Here is a 20,063-nt window from a genome sequence, read left to right on the forward strand (position 1 = left end):
CTCAAGTTAGTAATGCTGAAGCCTGAGGGCCAGAGTTGTGCTGTGAATTTGTGCTGATTCAGAATGTGAAACTGCCATTCCTTTTCTTTCTCTTGGATTTTAGGGAGCCTTTAGCAGCTTGGCAGACCTGTAACCGTGTCCGACCCTGCTGCTGCTCTGGCTCCATGTCGCTGCTATTGCTGTCACCGCTCTGTGTAGTAGCTGTGTTTGTGTTTGCAATATCGGTAGTTCCAGCGCTTTCTATTTTAGGATTCCCTGGCATGCACTAGCCTGCCCAGAACAGCATTTGTGCTCTTTGGGAAAACGAAAGAGGCATCCAACAGAAAGTAGCAAGTTTGCAGAAGTTTGGATGTACATCAAGTTTCCTGGAGGCATCCCTTAAGAGAAGTGACTGCTGGTTATGAATCGTGACTGCTAAAAGATTTATATCACTTGTCAAAAACTAACACGGAGAGATTCTGACTTGCTCTACCTTGTTTTTCCAATGCATATGCATTGGTAAAACACTTCTATTTTTAATGCTGAGTAACTGCTCAAAGCTTTTGAATGCCAAGTGTTGATAATGTGGTGGTGTCACTAATAGTATTGTTTCACAATGAAGATGCTCTACTGTGCTCCTTCAACCTGTAATCTCTTTTAAAACCTTGCTTAAAATAATAAAACAGTGATTTTGTGAGCTGGCCCTTTTGGTGAATAGCTCTATGCTGAAGACTGCTATGCTGTGTCTTTCTATGTGCATGTGTGTATTGGATTTGAATAGAAAATATACGGAAATTGGACTGACTAGAGTTTTATTTCTGGGAGATTTCAGCTGCTTCCTCTTCCCTTTCAGTGAGTTTGAATCTCTCGGTCTTTTAAGAAGATGTTTGGTAAAATTTGTCATGTCTGAATGGTGTTCTGTGCTGAGCATGCTCAATGGGGAGAAGAGAACATACGAAAGGGATCAGTGGTTTCTTGCTGGCTTAGCCAACTGTGGATTTCAGTACTGTGAAAATTTCATGTAAACTTTTAACGATGTTCACATAATCCCTTGAAAAGATTTGGTTAGTAGAAACGTTCAGCCTCTGGATGTTGAAAATACAATAGCTCAACAAACATTTATGAGGAATAATAAAGAACATAATGCCCATGGCCACATGAGCTGATGGCCTGGTGTGGCATCTGCGTAGCAATAAATGCCCAGGCAAGTTGCTGACAGGATCATCTTGTTGCACCTGTAAATGTTCTTGTGTACCTTTCCAAGAGGTGATGTGCTTGCACTACTTCATTCTGCATCCTGTATGCCATAGAATCCTTAAGGTTGCAAGCAATGGTTGAAACCTCTCTAGTTTGGAATAATATGGATATTTTTCCATGCTTTTAAGTAGAGGATTAGCAATTTAAGAGACAAAGACCAAGCATCGGTGTTCCAGGACCAAATGTAGAGTTACAGAATAACTGAGGTTGGAAGGGACCCTTGAAGGTGATCTGATCCAGCCCCCTGGCTCTGTGTCCAAGTTCAGAGTTGGACAAGGCTCTAAGCAGCCTTGCCTAGTCAAACTCTCAGCATTTCCAAGGCTCATCCAGGTCACTAGTGGAAATGTCAAACTGTTGATCCCAGTATTGATGCCTGAAGAATGCTACAATTCACCATTTGCAACATGTGGTCTCAGCCGTCAACCATTACCTTCAGATCTGGGTGGTCCCTCCAGTTTTCCAAACACCTTGTGGTTAGTTAACTCTCGCTGCTCTCCCTTTTTGTCTGCAGAGTCAGAGAAAAAATCCTCTTGTCCTAGAAGGTGGTCAGTTTGGTGAGACACTCTTTGCCCAGCAGTGCTGGCGTTCGAACCATCCCATGTTGTCTCCGCGAACCCAGTGCCGATTAAATGGCTGCCTGACCCGTTTGCTCCTCTACCGATGGACTCATGTCTGAGTGATCTGTGCAATGAGCAGGCAGCCAACACCCAAGGGAGACTGGAAGGCACTTGTCTTGTGTTTTGCATTGGTGGTTTGAGGCCTTTCCTTTTTTTCCCTGAGGGCTTTGTGCTCCTCTGTGTGTAGCTGAAGACAACTACACTTAGTTCCGTGCATGTTCTTCTACGCCGGGATGAATTTGGCATGTTCCAATGAGCAGAGCAATGGTACTGGCTGCGTTTATGTTTGCAGATGACCTTAAAGACCCAAGGTTGCAAGGATGTCTGATGCTTCTCAAGGTGTTCCACTGCTCTAGCCTGGAAATGCAAGGTTTGAGAACAATCTCAATCGTGCTGATTTGTACTAAATGCAAGACGAGCTTGTTTCCTGTTGAATCAATTAATTGTTGGGTAGCTTTCCACATTTCGGTTTCTCTGTTTTATCAATGAATGTTTTCCAGTAATGATTTTGATTTGAAAAACTATAAGCTGTTTTTTGTTATAGAGCAGTCAGGAGCAGCTATTATTATGCAGCAAAGCTCATTTACATTTGCAGAGCTTGTGGATGATTAAGTTTTCATTAACAAAGTTCTCTTTTTTAAGTGCTAACAGAATGTGTGCATGTAGAAGAGCTGTGTTTGAGTGTGCAGAGATTAAACTGACTATAAATAGCAGCTTCCATGACCCTGCTGGAATTTTCTTTAAGCTTGGAAACACTGAAGTGTGTGTTTTGTCAGGTTTGAATCATGAACCCTTAAGAAGAGCTAATGAGTCCTTATTTCTCATCCCTGATCTCTAAACTAGTGTAATTTTTATATTAACAGCAGATCAAAGTCTGAAACTGCAAATCAGGCTCTGGTTGCTGTACTTAAGTTACTTTCCTCACAGCATTTTCTGCTGTGTCTTATTAAAATAATTTAAAATAATGTTATGAAAATATTGCACCACAGGTATGTTAACAAGCATGTGCAGCCTGTGCAACTGTGGGTGGCAGTTCACAAAATGGACTGTATTTTCTGCCGTGTTAAAAGGCTTTCCTCCCAAACATCCTGTGGGTCTTGCCCTTGTGAAGCAAATGACTTTATCTGTTGTTTTATCTAGTTTTCCTGACAGCTTAATAAAGAAGTGTAGCTGTGACTAAATGATCAGACACTGGGATAAAATCCATATTTTCCGCAGCCTGGCTTTGGTGCAGTGATCCGGTTCCGGTGAATCAGTGGGAAAGTGTTCGCTTGCTTTTGGAGCTGAGATTTGGTTATTTTTTGGAGGGCTTTTAAAAGGCCTCCCAAGCTGTGCTTCATCTGAATTGACAGAGAAGAAAGAGGCTAATTCCTCTGTTGTTTTAGCCACCTTTTTTTACCCGCCTCAGTGTGTCGAGCCGGTTTTGTCAAGATTTCCTTTCTGTGTGCTGCTGATTTTCGGGGAAGACATGTAGCCATCTGAATGCTTGCCTTTTTAAAAAATATTTTCTTTCTTTTTAATTGTTTTCCTAACAAAACAATTAATCTGGTTTGATGAAAACTAATGTTTTATAGGAGGATGGTAACTGGACATAGTAGGAAGCAGCCAGTGCTCTGTGCGTGTGGTCTTTTCTAGTGCAAATTGCTTTCAACATGTTCAAGCCAAAATAGTTGTTCTGATAATAAACTGAATATTTCCATTTCCACTCTTTATTTAGATATGTTTTTTATATTTTGTTGAACATAAAAATAAAGTGCAGTGCTGAACTTGCTCTTGTTTTGCAGGAAGTCATAGACCACTTAAAATTCCTCATAAAGCTGCTTTCATAGTTTGCTAATCTTGCCTATTGACTGAGAACATTGGCTGACTTCTCTTGTTGCTTATTTTCGGTAGCATAGAGAAAAAACAACCATTCCTCCATTATTCTGTGCACTGTGAGTAACGGAAAGCAGGTGCTTGTTAACGATGCTCTTACAGGTGAATTCCCATATTGCTCTCGTCCCATTCTGTGGGATGCTGCTGGCTGTGAGAGTGTTGTTCAAACCAGTCTTTTGGTCAGATTTTCATAGTTTCATGATTTATTTTGGTGCCTGCATGGCTGGTACCTGCCTTATTGGTAGCACTAACAATGCAGACTCGTTCCCTTTGAACTCACAACCAAAGTAAAATCGATGTTGTTTAAAAGTGGTTTGGAAAGATTACTTTTGTTGAGGTACAATAACTGTGTCTGCTTCCTTGCGTACCGATTAATTGCCTCAGATTTAGCTATCCATGTGCCTTTGGCTGCGATGCTTTGGGAAGCTTAAATACTGATAGGCCTTATCACTTAGAAACTTATTGCCATGTAATATTCTCATAATACCACTCACAAAGTGCTCGCTTCCTGCCTGCGTGCTTTGCCATCAGCTTTATTGCCTGGTGTGTTCTCTGCTGCTGCACTTGGAGTTATAGGGATGGCTCATAAAATAAATTGCAAATCTACATCCTAAGCAGCTTGGCTGCAGAAACGTAGTCCTGATTGAGGCGCCTGGGGTCACCGAGTCCAGCCCCTTGTCTTCAGTGTGCATGTCTCATCCTTTTAACACCGAATAAGTTACGCAGATGAAGCTTGCCTAATAATTTGACTTCCTATTTTGTAGCTCTGACTATTTTAAGTTGTTTCATGGGGACATTCTGAACAGAAATCAGAAGGCCGAGAAGTACTGAGCGCTCTACAATGCTGTCGATATGCAAATGCTGTGGCCTGATGTAGGTGTCCAAAGCACAGCAGTTTTGAGTCACTTTCCGGGTAACGCTGGCTAGAAAGGACCTTAAACTTGGTATTGTTAAGGCTAGATTTGTGGTCTGTGTGAAAATACTGATCTCTGAACTAAAAAGCTGTGAAGCAGGGCCTCTATTCAGCCAGGTACATGAGTATCCTCTACAATAGAAGAAGCAGGCAAGCAAACAGGTCCTGTACTGTATGGTAAGTCTGCCTTAAATAAAAACAAGGCAGATTTTTCCAATAAAGGAGATTATTTGGAAGCCACTTATTTTTATTATGCTTAGGAGTTCCTGTAACTACACTGATCCTAGGGAGGAAACCTCAATTTTCCAACAAGGGGCTTTTTTTGGTGTGGCTTTGGGTCACCAGTGGTGAATCAGTTCAGGGGTTGTGCAAGGGAAGACTTTTTGTCATGGTTCTCCCCCTGTCATTTCACATTAATGGTTTTATGTCCCCTTCTTTTTATTCCTCATGTGTTACCCTTCTCTGGTGTTTTTTTCCTGTGTTTGCTGCCTTTTTCTCACCTCACCCCTCCGAGGAGGGGGTAATCATAGGAGTAAGCACAGAACACCTGGATCTATGCAGCAAGTGGCAATTGCTCCCTTTTCAAGTTTTCCACTGAACTCTTAATATCTGAAGGGGACTTTAAGCACAATTATTTTGTGCTTCCAGCCAGGCTCTGCAATTGCTCCACTTCATGTCCGTGCACATAAGTCACTTAAGAGATCTGAGCTTAAGGTTGCCCAGGAAAAGTCTCCAGAGCAATAGAGCAAAGGTGCAACAGTGCATGTTTCATGTGAGCATTTATACTTTATTGGAAATACAGGAAACAAAAGCTGCTGTGAGCGATGATGGGTCTGGGAGTTTTACAAAGCAGCACTAGTTACTCATCGGTTTGCGTTTGCAGAAGTAGGGGCGCCAGGCTGGGAGGTGGAGGGTGGGAGTCCAAGCGAAGGCACCGCTGGACGCTGGTGCTTCCCAAGCCCATTCGGGGCAGCGCTGGGTTTGCGGCCTGCAGCAGTCGTTCAGGTTGAGCTTGTGCCTGACTGGAGCAGCCAAGTTGAAGGATGGGGTCGCCGGGTGAGTTTGTGGAGTGTGGGGCCACGCTTGCCTTGGCAAGTTGCCTTCAGCATTTGGTTGTGTCTGTGTGTGTTGTTTTTTTTGCCTTTTATTTCCACTTCTTCCAAGTCAGGTAACAAAATTAAAAAATAGTGTGATCAAGGAGGGGGAAAGAAAAGGGGGGCAGGGAACAAAGCAAATCAGTCTGGTAAATGTTTCCTTGTTTGTTTGTTTTCTCGGGGGAAAAGTCTAACAAGTGAGCACAAGACCTTTCAAGTGTGCTTTTAATGTCCAGCCAGTTGGTTCTGTAGCTCATTCCTGTCTGAAACCCCTCGTGTTGCACAAGCTCTGCGTGTTGGAGCCAGCAGGGCTGCGGGGCAGCTGTTTGAGTTCTATAGTAAGGGCAGACAAAATTTCAGTTGGAAACTTTGCAGCCAAATACCCCCCACCCTGTGCCAAAAGAGGATTCGTCCTGAAGAAGTAAAAAATGGAAACTCGGAAGAGCGAAATGGGAAGCAGAGATAGGGAGTGAAATCTCTGCCCGTGTGCATGTGGAGAGCTGCTGGGAGAGAGGAGTGTTTTGAACGCTCAAATGATACTGGCTGTGGCTTTCAGGTGACAGATAAGCACAGGAGGAATAATCCAACTATAGAAATAGCACCTTGAGTTCTGCTCTGATAGTGAAATAAAAGGCTGTATCTGTATTTACTGTTGCTAATGGTCAGAAACTGCCATTTAAGAGTATAGATCAAGTAACTTATACAATGTTTTTAAAAAGATGGGAAATTTACAGTTTTGTTAACTTTATACAAGCGCTATTTTTTAATGGAGGTTCATTTTCTCATTTCCTTGTGGAAATAATACTTTCCTTTTGGATGTTAAACTGTGGGGAGTAGACCAACAAAACAGTAAAAAGTTACAATTGGTGTTACACTTGCACAGAATATTTAGCAAAAATCTTTGTGTTTGACAGTTTTATTTTTAATCTTTCAGACTTTTAAAAATGTATTTGCAAAACTTTATATGCAGACTGCAAAGCTGGAGTTGAGCAGGCATGAAGGGCAACATACTCTTACACCCTGGAAAGAGCATTCTGCAGTATAGAAGTTCAATATGCCTGTGTATTTGTTGTTTTTTGTTTGTTTTTTTTCCTTCAAAGCGACCAAATTTTGGAATGCTCACCTTGGCAGGAATTTGTACAACCATTTAGGCTAAATAGGAGTGGAAAAATGTTTCCAAACAGCGTGTTTTATTGCTGTGTTGGCGATGTGAAATTAAATCTGTTTTCTTGTAGGTATCTTTGTTTTTCTGTCTTTCCATGTTTCCATGCTCCTACTCTGTTAGAAACAGTTGCATTTACCTTTTTAATTGGGATGAATAAAATAGGTGGTTTGGTCATTCTATCTGGCGCTCAGCTGACCATAAAGCTTCTATGTGCCTGAAATACTGATCAATACAGCAATGTGTGCAGCGTGAGTTCTACCTTGTGTTTGCCCATTTGATTTATTACTTCCAAAGAATTTCATTACCTTAGTATCAGATGAAAACCATAAAGATGGACTTCAGCATTAAAAACAATTTCTAAAAATCTGCCAATATCTGTTTTAATTTTGCTGTTCTGTATATGATAGAAAATATTATTAGGAAAAAAAGCTCTTGGATTCTGCTTCTTGGAGGATACTACTTTGACAGTCTGTTAAATGGTGCCACTGTTGAATAACGCAGTAAGAAAATGATTAATTGGTTGAACTGTGGTGTTTTTTTTAAGCTGCTGCGTCAAAATGTAGAACACACTGGTCAATTTTGGACAGAACCAATTCCTTCAAGATTTTCATGGTATCTGTATGCCTGTTAGTTGCTTCTATGAAGTGACTGATTGACAAGTTCTCCCTTTTCCCTTTTTTTTTTTTTTTTTTTTTTCTTTCTCTCTCAAGTAGGGCATTTTAACCTGGGCCTCATCCATAAAACATCCCTCAAGTAAGACATTGAGCTGCCCTAGTTCAGTGAGTTTTATTTGGGATTTTTGGCTTGCTTTAATTTTTGTGGGCATTGCTCTCAGCTTATTTTGATGAAGTGGTGCTGCAGGCGCCATTGACTTCTAAAGGTGAATGGGACCAGATGTGACTCTCTCCTACCCCCAGCCCAATGGAAGAAGCTCCCCAGACTTTCAAACCAACATCATCTGTATTCATTGGAATTGGAGCTTTTTATTGCCCTTTTGGTTTATGGCAATCTATTGATGTTCTTAACTAAGGAAGTTAAGGCTGATATTACTAACGCTACAAGATCAGGTTTTTTTTTTAGGACCGTTATAGGAAAGATATCTTTGCCCTGTTTTAAAACCAACAAACCCGAACTTGATTTTTAGAAGATATTCCCTCATGCATTGGATCGCATGCATTATTTTTTTAGGTTAGCATTACAAATTTTGTAGGTCTTGTCTGCTTGCCCTCAAATACAGTTAAAAGAAACACTTGAGAACAATGGTTGCCTGATATGTGTATAGAGAGGACTTGCTGTGCCAGAAAGGATCATGATCTTCAGGTTGCATTGCCTTTTTTTTTTTTTTTTTTGTACTTAAATTTATACAATAATCGGAACTGTATTTGAAGAGCAGTAGAAGCTGAAGTTCTTCATTCCTGAGCTGAAAGTTATACCACTTGAAGGTCTTTCCATTCTCTTCTGTCCAAATGTTCAGTGGAAATGCCTGATGGCAAGTTCATTATAACAAACAGTAATAAGATGCCAAGGGTTTGGGTTATTTATACCGGTGTAAAGGGCTTAGGGGATTCTCCTCCACTAAACTTGTGCGTGGGTGTTGCGAGAGCCTGGCAGGTTTACCTTCAGTTGCATCATATGCATTGCTTGTCGGTGCTACGTAGGGTAATTAAAGACGTATGGCTTTCTCTTGGCTACAGAGCATGGATGATATTGGGATTTAAGGACTCCTGCCCTTACTGTTCAATCTTAAGCCCCTTAGGAGACTTCACTCAAAATCTGCATTAAGGGTGATGACCTGGTTTGGACCCTCTAGCTGCCATATTGCCTTGGAGAGGTGATGTTCTTGACTGCTCTGGATTAATTTTCTCCATGCCTTCTGTCTGCACTGAGTTGTTTCTGGCTGAATTAAGTGGCTCTTGGTTTGGGGTTTTTGTTGGGATTGGTTATTGGGGTGTCAGAATCTGCTGGGGAAGGGAGTGCAGATAGACCTCTATAAATCAGTCCCTTACAGCCTGGGAGTTTGAAGCATCCAACTCTCTGTGGTAACAGGATGTAGCGTACAGGTAAACTGGGTTGGCCTTCCCGCCAAAGCAATGTCCTGATGGGGGATGGAGCAAGTTTTGATAAGGAAAGCTCACAAGTTGTGTGTACATTGTAATCACACTGACCAAGGGAAGTACTTGAACTGACTTTGACTGTTTTTTTACTGCCTGATCTGGAATATCAGTTGCCTCTACTGTGGTTAGGGAAGCCGTTGTGTGGAGACTACGGGAATACTTATGAGAGAAGAAAGTGGGGTAGGTGTGCTTTTTATTTTATTTTTATTTTTGTTCCTTGGCTGAATAAGGAAGCAAGTCTTTGTCCAAAACTGGTGACCAACTTGCAACATTGCCAGAAGCAATTTTTCTGAAGATGACTTGGCAGGCCGGTCGATCTGGATAACGCGTTGGTTGAAGAAAAAAGGACGCTGAAGCAAACTATATTCCAAATGTGAATGAATAAAGGTTCTCATTTCCATCACTGCTCCCATGTAGTTTTCTGACTCTAGTTTGCTTTTTTGTGCTATCATTTGTATAACATGATGGGAGATTTTGCATGATTAAGTAGTAGTGACTTGGAATCACTTTTCTATTGAAAAAAGACCTGTGTTTACAAGCTATTTTCAGATTTCTTTTTTTAATTGTAGCATTCGAAGTTAGTGATATCCTTTGACTCCTGCTATTCCCTTTGGGGGCAGCCCCAAGTCAAAGAAGTTCTGAGCTCCAGCTAGTCTTGGTGTGGTTCAGCCCCCAAATCCGGGGGATGCTGTGACAGGCTTCCTCAAAAGGTGGAGTGCCCTTAATTACACTCACTGCATGCTGCACTGCTTGCAAGGCAGTGACATAGGCACTCAAGTTACTTATAAATGGCATTAAACAGAGGGGTCATGCTTTTGAGCTATTATTGACCACCTCAGACCAACACTTGGAACTCTGACTCACTCAGCTGGACGAAGGTTCAGGAGTATTTGGGAAACAAGGTCCCCAAAGGTGAGGCTGAGAGGAGAGAGATTTCCAAGAAATCCCAGCATGGTGGCTGTTGACACTTAACTCTCCAGCACACCAGATGATACGAGGCACATAGCACTGGAAGCTGGATGTGCTAGTGGCTCTGGAAGTACGCCTGTGTTCGTTGGGACCCCATAAGCGGCCGGTTGGAGTTAGGACACTTGCTTCCCAGATGAGCAGTGTGTGGCCGTGCTGACGTGTGTGTCAAGGCATCGGCTTCTGTTTAGTGCAGTATCTGATTCCAGTGCTGCCTCAGATCTGTGTGCGCTCCGAGGAATTTGCTTTGTCATGTGTCCAAGTTGGAGCCCTTGGCTGGAGGGGATCTTCTGTGGCCTGTAGGTTGTTACTGACCGCTTCGTTCCACGGTGAGATGCTTTGATTAAATCGTGTGTCTTGATTGGAAAAGCAGCAGGTTGTTCCTTTGCTAGTCCTCCAATTTGAAAACTGTTTCAGGAACTGTTTAGAATATAGCTGCTGGTACTAATTTCATCTTACTCATAGCTGGTTCATATCACTTGATGCAATGCCAAGGTTGTGCTTTTTTGGGTGTTTGTTTCCCTGCTGTATTTATAGATGGCAACACTCATCCCTGTCAACCTCCATTTTGAGATTAAAATGCCAAACTTGCAGCTTCCCAATATAAAGTGGGCTCTCTTGTCGCTTCAATTTCAGTTCCTTCAGTTTTTAGACAGATGTCTTTTACTGGTGACACTAATTCTTCTTTGTCCTCTTTGCCATTGCCCTCTCTGATATAGCCCAAGGTTGTGACTTTTCACAGTCTCATTGCAATGTTGGTCACTTAGGTATCAGGAGGGCCTTGTTCTCCTAGGCTTTCTCTTTGTCTCATTAAGTTTTAAATTCACCCATTCTCATTAAATTTTAAATTTAAATTTTAAATTTTTCATTAAATTTTAAATTCAAATGATGTTGATGGACTGTATCCTACTGTGTTTTGAAAAAAATTCTAATGGTCTGGACTGTTAATGGCAGATGTTTGAGGTTACTAGCGAAGGCACTGAAAAGTTTATTTTCAAAGCGAGTATGCTGGAATACAAGAGGAGATCCCAGAAAAGTAGTGAGTTATTGTGGTGTATAATTCAGTAATGAGCTTAAAAACGGTCCCTTTATAAGGGGATAGGAAGTGGTGTAATCTATAAAGCTAGGGTTTTGCAGATGCAGTAGAAACTACAGAATGGTTTGGAATTTGGAATTGTTACATTCTTTGGAGAACTACACAGCAGTCGTAGGGTACTGATAGCGTGATGTCCATGCAGAATTATGTGCATTTCATGTATTTTGAGCAAGGTTAGTGTTTTGCCCTTTCCTCTTTACCTTTTTACCATAATGCGCAAGACCCTGTGAGTAGCATCAGTCAGGTGAGAGAGGAGATGAAGCTCCATCTAGTGTATGAAAACACGAAACAGGCTGTCTGGAAGTTAGGAAAATGTGAAGAAATCCTAAAACTGGTAGTTTTCTATAGGCTAGATGTGTGGGGGTTTTTTGCCCCCCCCCCTTTTTTTTTTTTTTTTTTTTTTTTTTGCTTTTTTGCTTTTTTTTTTGTTTGTTCTATAACTCATGAAGGGGATAATGCCACTTTATGCAAGTGGTAATTGAGCAACTTTTGCTTTTTGTGCTTTGATACCCTTTTTCTGTCAACAGCTGTTATGTATCATGGTACGTATAGAGATTAGCATTGTTTTTTAACTCCGTTATATGTAGTCAGCAATATCATTTTCAAGCAAAACAAGAAGTGGTTTTCCTGCTGAGCAACTCCTATGGACAGCATATCTCACTTAATGTACATGAAACTCTGCAAAATATATCAAATGTAGTGTTGCTCTATGCTTTTTAAAACTGCAGCGGCTGTATTTAAAATTAAATTTGCTTCAAGAGTGAAGATCTTTGAACACTTTTCTCCTCTTCCCTCCATTTGAACAGATCATGTTTTTTATTTTGTTTATATGTAACATAGGACAAATGCAGAAGACGAGGATAGCTCCAAAGTAAAATTAAGGCAGTGGATGAGCGGGAAGGTATTTTATAAATAGATTTTAAGGAAAGCTTTTGAAATATATTTTGCACTTTGCAAAGTCACGATGTATAATCATTGCTTGCATGTTCTTATTTTAAATGAGGTTCATTCTGTACTGTGTTTTCAACATAGTATTTATTATGTCCCCCTGTGTAGAATTAGTTTGTATAGTTATTTTCCCCTCCTTTGGTATTCCTGGAAGTTTGACTAGAAACAAGGTGCAGAATTCCTTAAAAAGAGAGGAAAGGGGGAACTGACCCTGGAGATTTGAGTTCTCCAGTACTCCAGCCTTAAAGTCAATGTGCGTCTCTTCTGTGAGAGCCTGCAGCTCCTGTGGATGCCACGAGTTTAAAATAGAGCTTAGGGCAGTTGCAGAGCACATGAGAGGTTCTCTAATCAACCCTTGGCTGCACTTCCCCCAGTCAGCCCTGCTGCAGGGTGGGAACGGAGGTGAGAGTGACATGACCCATGGAGTGCACTTAAGAGCATAGGAGCTCTACCCGTTTTGGGAAATCCCTGACCCGGGAATGGCAGGGAATTGGACACGCATGTGGGGAGGTCTCTGTATGTGCTTGCCTTGTTCTGCTCCCTGCTCGCCTCGTTGCTGGAGGCAGGATGCTCGGCTAGGTGGCCTTCTGGGTGGCCTTAGGAGGTGGGTTTGGTATAAGAAGGTCTCCCTGCAGTGTGGGGATATGACAAGGATGCTACTGGCAGGAGAACCAAAAAGTATCCTTTAGGAGAACATCCCTTGGAAAAGCATCCCTTCAGGAGCTCTTGGCAGCTTGGCATGTCCTCCAGTGCGTGACTGTCGCCTTGCTTGGCCTCAGTTAGCAAGTCTCTAAACTTCAGAGGTGCTTTTTCATGTGGATGGCTGGTGCAGAACTGACTGATATTGCTGTCCTATAACTGCAAATCACAGTTGCAGTGTAAATACCAAGATGGGGGATAAGGTAACCTGTTGCTGAATGAAGGATTCCCTTGCCACAATAGTTCAGCCTTCACGATAAACCATCTTCTTTGCCTCACTTCTTTTATTGTTAGCCAGAAGTACTTAAAAGTTGGAAATGTTGCTTAAGAAGTCAACATAAAACTTGCAGTTACAGAGGAATTCTGACTTATGCAGTTGCTTTATTGGAAGGAATCTTTCAGGTCAGAGCCTGAAATAAGTTTTCAGAACGTCTCTTCAAGATATTTCTGATGTTTGAGGTATCTTGGTGCTGCATTGAGGCTTGTTTTCCCTGTTTCATCCCAGGATTCCTTGGAATAAGTCATACATGTTGATAGCGCAGCTGTGTTGCGGCTTGAGTGCTGGATTCGCATTGTTGTTTTGTTACCACTGTTGGGATCCTTAGTCATTTAAAGGAGATCTTCCATAAACACTTTCTCTTTTGCCATTTAAGATGCTGTTCGCTCAGCGCGGCAGAGTGAAGGTGTCAGTTGTGCAAGGAGAGTTATGGAGCTGCCTTATGTTCTTTGGGAGATACTAAACACCAGGGTAATATGCAAAGCCAGTAAGTAGAAAATAGAGTCTGAGCAGAGGGTTTAGATCATGAATTATGGAGTTGCTGCTGAGGAGCAGGGTGGCTTTTTAGCCTGGAGAGATGCTGAGCATGGGAACGCAGGGCAGAACTGTGAACGTGCAACGTGTTCAGTCTGTGTGTGAACACAGCTGCCAGGCCGCTGTGAAAAGTGATAAAATGCCACTTTCTAACTTCAGGTATTATGAAAAAGTGCTGCGAAGCCCGGTTTTGGGTGGTCACAGTGCTCATACTTTGCCTTCCCCCATGGCGACAGTGTTATCGTCCCTATTTACCCACATGAAACAAGGTAAATGTTACACTACAAAACCGGTAACTACAGAAACTTTGTTGCGTGTTATCTTCTTGCCTTTTATTTTATCATGTTTTGGCTGTTTTAGCTATCTGACTTTTTGTTTGTAAAATGTTTTGCAAATGCATTTGGAGCTCTTTAAAAAGGTTAAGTACTGATAACAGGAAAGCAGCGCCTGGAGCGGATGAAAAAGGTTCCAGCAAGGTGACTAGGAAGCCTTGCAAGTAAAAGGAAAATCTGCCTCTGCTTTTCTTTTCTTTTTTTTTGTTTGTTTGTTTTTTGTTTTGTTTTGTTTTTGTTGTTGCTATACTATCTTTTCAACGACAGCGATGGGTTTGAAAGCTTATGGAGAAGAGTGAAACTGCTATATAGTAATGCTCTCAGCTACTCTCTTAAATTCTTGGAGTGCCTGTGCTCGTAGGGGATCTTATCTGCTTACTTATTTTCTGCTGCAGGGAGTCCTCCTCTTTGAGCGGAGCTGCTGATAGGTGAGGGGCTGATAGGATAGCTGAAAGGGTAGATAGGGATGCAGGGAGGGCACGGGGGAGCAAAACCGAGGGAAGCTGCAGGAGCTCCGGTGCTGGTGCCGCTCTCTTTGGAGAGCTGCAGCCGCTTGGGATCCCGGAGCCGCGCACGCCGTGCTGGGGAGGCGGGCGTTATCGTCCACAAAGCTGCAGCAGCCGGGCCTGACGGACTGAGATAATAAGGGCTACTTTTTAGCAGGGGAGAACCTAGGAAATACTCCCCTGGGGGGTGTTATTTCTTTTATTTATTTATTTATTTTTTTTTTTTAAGTTCTCCTAAGGCTTCATAGCAAACACACATTTGGGGTCTAATGGAGGGTTTTTTCAGAATGCAAACTGTGTGGTTTGAGATGACGAGAACTGCAGAGTTCCTATTTTTTGACACCGACCTCTCTCTGTTGTTTTTCAATGCAAAAACATCGGAGCATGTGGGAAGCCCCTTTGCAGAACTCCCCTCGTCATCTCCTTTCCCGCTCTGCTAGGTCTCTCTCCTCTGCTGGCTTCCTAAGGCTCGACATAAAAATACTTGTTGCATCATGGTAGTTATTTTAGCCCGTGTATATATAGAGGTCTGGGATGGTATTCTAGGTTTGCAGTTTTTCGTGCTGCTCTGAAGTAGTAAAGGGTTGTAAAATGTGACCTTTGCAGCTTCCAGGTGGAACCTCCTTGTTTTTCCCTTGCTGTTCAACCCAGCAGCTTTGAAGCTTTCCCAGCACCCTGGCAAGCAGCCTCCCCAGGTAAAGGGGCATTCAAGCAAATCAACTCGTGTGTTTTATTAAGCCAAACCTCATGCAGAAGCCACCCTCAGAGCTTAATAATTATTTACCAAGTGCTCCTGGGTCATGAGAGTGGTTTTCATTAGGTTCAGCAGCTTCTGAAGGTGTGTTTGAGAGAGGAAAAAAAATGGAAAACTACTAAATGGTGTATAACTGTTTTAGAGAGTTTTATTTTTTTCTAAGTATATACTACCTAGTGCTTCCTGGTAGTTTTGAGCTGAAAATTCATAGCTAAGAAATTAAGTTTGAGGTTTTTCTATTTCCCTGCCCCCCATTCAACCGTTCTCCTGGGTTGTTAACACGATCTCTTGATCTACTTAAGACTTGTATGGTGGCTGCTGGAGGGCTCATCTCTTATTCCCTCCCTCCTGACCAGATGCTGTCTGTTCATTCAGGTAGATATCCCTGTTGCACCAAAAGTTGTTCTGCGGGTGCATTTTTACCCGGGTTGGACAGTCCTGCTGCAGGAGAGGAGAGCCCAGCTGGGGGTAGGTCAGGGTAAGAAAAGTTGGAGGGAGTGGAGAAATGTTTGCTTGATGCTAAGGCAGGTAAATTAGCAGGCAGCACATAGCGTTCAAAAGCAGAAGCCTCCTTTAATACAGAAGCCTGAAGTATTTACTTTGTAATAGAGGTTGATAAAGGTCTCTGTGCCATTTATGTAATTCTGGCGGCTTACTGCTCTGTCCTTGGCAGGAAAGGGCATGAGAGGAGCCAGCAGGTTTTTACATTGAAAGTTTAAGCTGTGCCAGCCAACTGGGTGGCCGAGGGAAGTGTCACCGCAACCCACGATCAATGATTAAGTTTTAGGAATGAAGTACAAAGTGCTCTGGGGAAAACACTGTAGTAGTTTTCTTGTGCACCGAATTGTTTTCCCTGAAGATAGGGGTGAAGGGCTGTGTATGTGCTTATTTTATTTATTTATTTTTTATTATCTGGCTCCTTTTTGCAATTATTTTTTCTTTTGCTTCTGTTTGGGTGTTATTGCCCTTTTCTGCCCTCTGGACTGTGCCTTCCTCTGGTGGACCCTTTCTCTGCTCCGTAGCAGAGCAGTAGATCTCGTCACAATAACAGAGCTTTGGCAGAGGGATGGAGGGGGGAGCTTTTTCCCTTCTAGTCTGGTGAAATATCTGCTTTTACTTCACTTTCCTTTAGGCAAGACTTTGTATGGACTGGATAAAGATCCTGCCTGTAAAACGAGGTGCTGGCTGTTTGCATCTCTACGTGTCTCTAAAGGTAGATTAGGCTCAAAAAATGTTTGGCTTGCTAATTTGGTAGCTGCAAAATCAAGATATTGCTATGAATCAATTGCCTTTTATTATGCAACAACCATCTGCATGATAATTTATATGTACAGTAACTAATATTTCCCACGCATCTGTGTAGAGAATATGTAATTTAAATTTCTTTAATAAAATGTTATCACTTAGTGATTAATCGAATCTGCACTTGATATTCATAACTAATAACGTTTATTCTGTGTTATAGTATGCTTATTAGACTGATGGATAACTGGTTTAATCATATGTTAATTAAAAGGATGAGCTGGTTTCATTTATAGCAATTAAATGATATCCATAAACAGTGTTTGCAGGAAGTATCTAAGTCACATCATGTATCAAGCTGTTGTTGCATGTGTCGTTGCTGACTTTACATAATCCCGCGGTGAATCAGTTTACATGTGAGCTTTGGATCTGTGTGCCTGGATTTGGGATCGTGCTTGCTCAGTAATGAGATATCTGCCTCTCAGCAGCACTTCAGGGTCTTGCTGCAAGACCAGGAGACTTTACAATCTTCAATATTCTCTCGATTAAAAATATTTTACATCTAAAGCTTAGTTGCCTTTTTTTTTTTTTTTTTTCTTCTGGGAAAACAGTGTTTCTGACAAGGGATTGTTTTGAGTGATGATTAAACCTATCTGTCTCCTGTTTGATCTCAGAGAGCTTTGCAGCAAATCCCATGCAGTTGACAGGAGAAGCTGGATGAGGAGCAGAGATTAGGAGGGAGGACAGTGCAGCTTTTACCTTAGAGGATGAAATACCTGTGAGAGTTTTCAACTAGCTTTCTATTTCCATGTTTCATCCGTGCCACTCTTGGTGAAAGCTACAGCGAATGGAAGGAATGCTACTTTAGTGCTCAGTGTGGTGGGACGTCCTGCTCTCTGCAAGGGCATTACCGTTCCCAGGTGATAAATAGCAGGAAATCGGAGCGTCAAGAACTGTTCTTTGCTGGTGCAGCTGCATTTGCTGCACTGGTGCAATGAGCATCTAATCGGGCAGGGAGGCACTGAATAGCAGATCAAGAACATGTTTCTTGTAGATAAAAGCGCTGTTCGAACTCGGATGCCTCAATGAAGATAGCTCTCCTGGTAGCGGATAGCATGTTGCTAGGGGCACTTCTGTATTCAAGGCTTCTGTGTCCCTGCTGTGAGCGTGTCCTAAGATTTCTACATAGCTCAGAAAAGCAAGCAAGGAGCATTAAATATGCTAAAGGAGCACTGATTGTTCTTCACTTTTCTAGGTAGTGTGGCCTGGCATATGTACAGGAGAACAGTCTTGATCTCCTCCAGACGAGGAAGACTGCGGTGTGCTCAGTGCTCACGCAGGAGATTGAATGAAGGTTTCCTGCTTGCGGCACCTTTCTTGCCTGGCTGCCCAGCCGTGCTGCTGCGAGTGCCTGTGCTCAGACCTTCCTTTCATATGCGCTCCGGGATCAAATTCCTGCAGATGAAAGGGCTAGACGTTTTCCTACAGGGGAAGAATCTTTCTGGCATCATCTTCAGCATGCTTGGCCTTGGGAGGAGGAGAAATGCCCCAAAATGATCACAAGCAGGAGGCACTGCCTGGTTGCCAGCTTGGTCCATCAGGCATCTACTGCGATGCCAACAGTGTGCAGTGCTCGCTTAAAAGCAGCATTTTGGTCCTTTTCTGTGCCCATCTGTAACTTAATCGGTGCCGGGAATAGGTAACCTGCTCTGCGTGGAAATGTGCTGTGGGGTGAGATGAGCTCCCCGAGCTCTGCGCGCTGTGTTGTGATGTGATAATGCGCTGCTGTTAATTGCAAGTGTGGTGCTTTTTTGCAAGTATCACAGTCAATGACTTGTCTTGAGCAGCTAATTAGTGCGATTATTCCACAGCTGCGTTAGTTTCACCACAAAGGTTTTCTCTTGTTTTATCAAAAGGATCAGTGTCTCTGTGAATGTTTCAACCTGACAGGTCTTAAATAGCAAGACTGTCTCCTCCCTCCCTTGCCTTCCCTGCCCCCAACATGTATGCTCTGGAAAAGCAGAGTTTGGTCACTTCTAAAAGTGTGCTCCTTTAGATATCTATTTATACAAATAGACATATGTTTAATTTGTTAATTTTAATTTCTACTATGAATTGCTCCCAACCTTGATCCTTGACCAATCTGGTGAACCTGTAGCAGCGATGGCTCCTCTTTGCTTTCACAGACATAGCTGTGCATTACAGCATAATATACCCTTTCCTCCTGTAGGAATGCTGATGTTCTCATATGTTTCCCACCCAATCAAATGAAGCTGTTCAGGATGAGAAACCAAGTATTTTTGAACCAGATGTGCTGTAGCTTTCCCATGTGGACATAGGGAGTTGCATGTTCCAACCAGCGTCCAACCTAAGTCCTTACTTCCCCTGGTGAGCGTGTGGCTCGTTATTTAAGTAGCTTAATTGTTCTGTCTTAATGACACAATAAAAATGTCTTAGAAATTGGCTCATGCTCTTGAGGGCCCAGTGTTGGTTGCAGAAGATGTCCCTGGAGTTCATAGCCAACTTGGTGTTTTCTGCCACGTCTTCCACATGTGCCATCAAGTGAAACGTGGCTCTTGCATGGTTAGTAAGTGCTGTGTGTTATATTCTGGCCAGCTCAATATAATTTATACACAGCCCATGTTGTTTATCCTGCTGGTGATGATATCCCATTGCTCTTACTGGTCTGAAGTGAGTCGCCATTTTGGATCTGGTTTCTAGCTGTGAATGATCTAACCCATGGTGAGATTTGCTCGCAGTTACTTTTCTGGAGAAAATAACGGAATATTTGTTATATGTGCTTTCTTAGAAGAGGTAGTAAAATTCCCTCGAGTGGGCTCATTGGCCTGGAACGTTAGCTGTGCCTATCATAAGACTTGATGCAGCCTTTTGTCTAGAAGCTCTTCGAAGTCAGAAACAACCAGAAGCGGTCCGTAAATGGGAATATGGGAATTATTTATTTTTCTCGTGGATGGTTGCAGTAAAACTTGAAAGCAGCACCTCGCTTCCAAGAGTTTATGGTTCTCGAAAATGCTTAGATCAAGTTAAGGCAGCCTAATGTGCCTCCAAATCCCGCCTTGCCGTGCGTTGCGTCGGTGCTGGCTCGGTCCTGCGACGCGTCGGGTCTCAAACGCACGGGTGCTCAACCTGATGGCGGCCCCTAAGCCCTGTGTCTCTGCTCTTCCCGCAGCAGATCCGAGCATCCTGGCGCTTCCAAGCCTCCCTTAAGCTCCTCCAGCATGACCTCACGGATCCTGCTCCGGCAGCAGCTCATGCGTGAGCAGATGCAGGAGCAGGAGCGGCGGGAGCAGCAGCAGAAGCAGCAAGCCGCCCAGTTCATGCAGCAGCGCGTGCCCGTCAGCCAGACGCCCGCCATCAACGTCAGCGTCCCCCCCAGCCTGCCCCCTGCCACCCAGGTGCCCATGGAAGTCCTCAAGGTACGTCGGGGTCCTCGTCGCACGCGCTTTGTGTCACAGCGATGCGGCCGCAAGCGCTTGCGGCAGCTCGGCTTGGGAAGTCAGCCACAGTCTGGCTTCGTTTATCACTTAATGTGGTGTCCTAGTACCAAAGAATGGGAAAGCCTTTTTAGTTTACCTTTTTTTTTTTTTTCTTTTTTTTTTTCCTCCTTTTCCCTCCCTTCTCTCTTGATCTTAGGAGGGAGGTTTTGTTATGAAACGGGTGTCTCTCCTGTATTC

At 42.9% G+C, this 20,063-nt stretch overlaps 1 protein-coding gene across 1 annotated transcript in view; it reads left to right on the forward strand.

The window, feature by feature from the left end:
* Positions 1-19,805, forward strand: part of LOC148594047 (microphthalmia-associated transcription factor-like) — a gene marked incomplete at its 3' end in the record, with an annotated part of 50,703 nt that extends 30,898 nt beyond the window's left edge. Inside the window, exon 2 of the mRNA XM_088528323.1 lies at positions 19,559-19,805. Coding sequence (XP_088384449.1) covers positions 19,559-19,805 — 247 coding nt within the window. The remainder of the gene's footprint in view (positions 1-19,558) is intronic.
* Positions 19,806-20,063: the final 258 nt, after the last annotated feature.

This window comes from Tinamus guttatus, unplaced genomic scaffold (assembly GCF_059628265.1).
Source record: "Tinamus guttatus ecotype Peru unplaced genomic scaffold, ASM5962826v1 Tinamus_guttatus_pri_ptg000307l, whole genome shotgun sequence".
Classification (NCBI taxonomy): Eukaryota; Metazoa; Chordata; class Aves; order Tinamiformes; family Tinamidae; genus Tinamus; species Tinamus guttatus.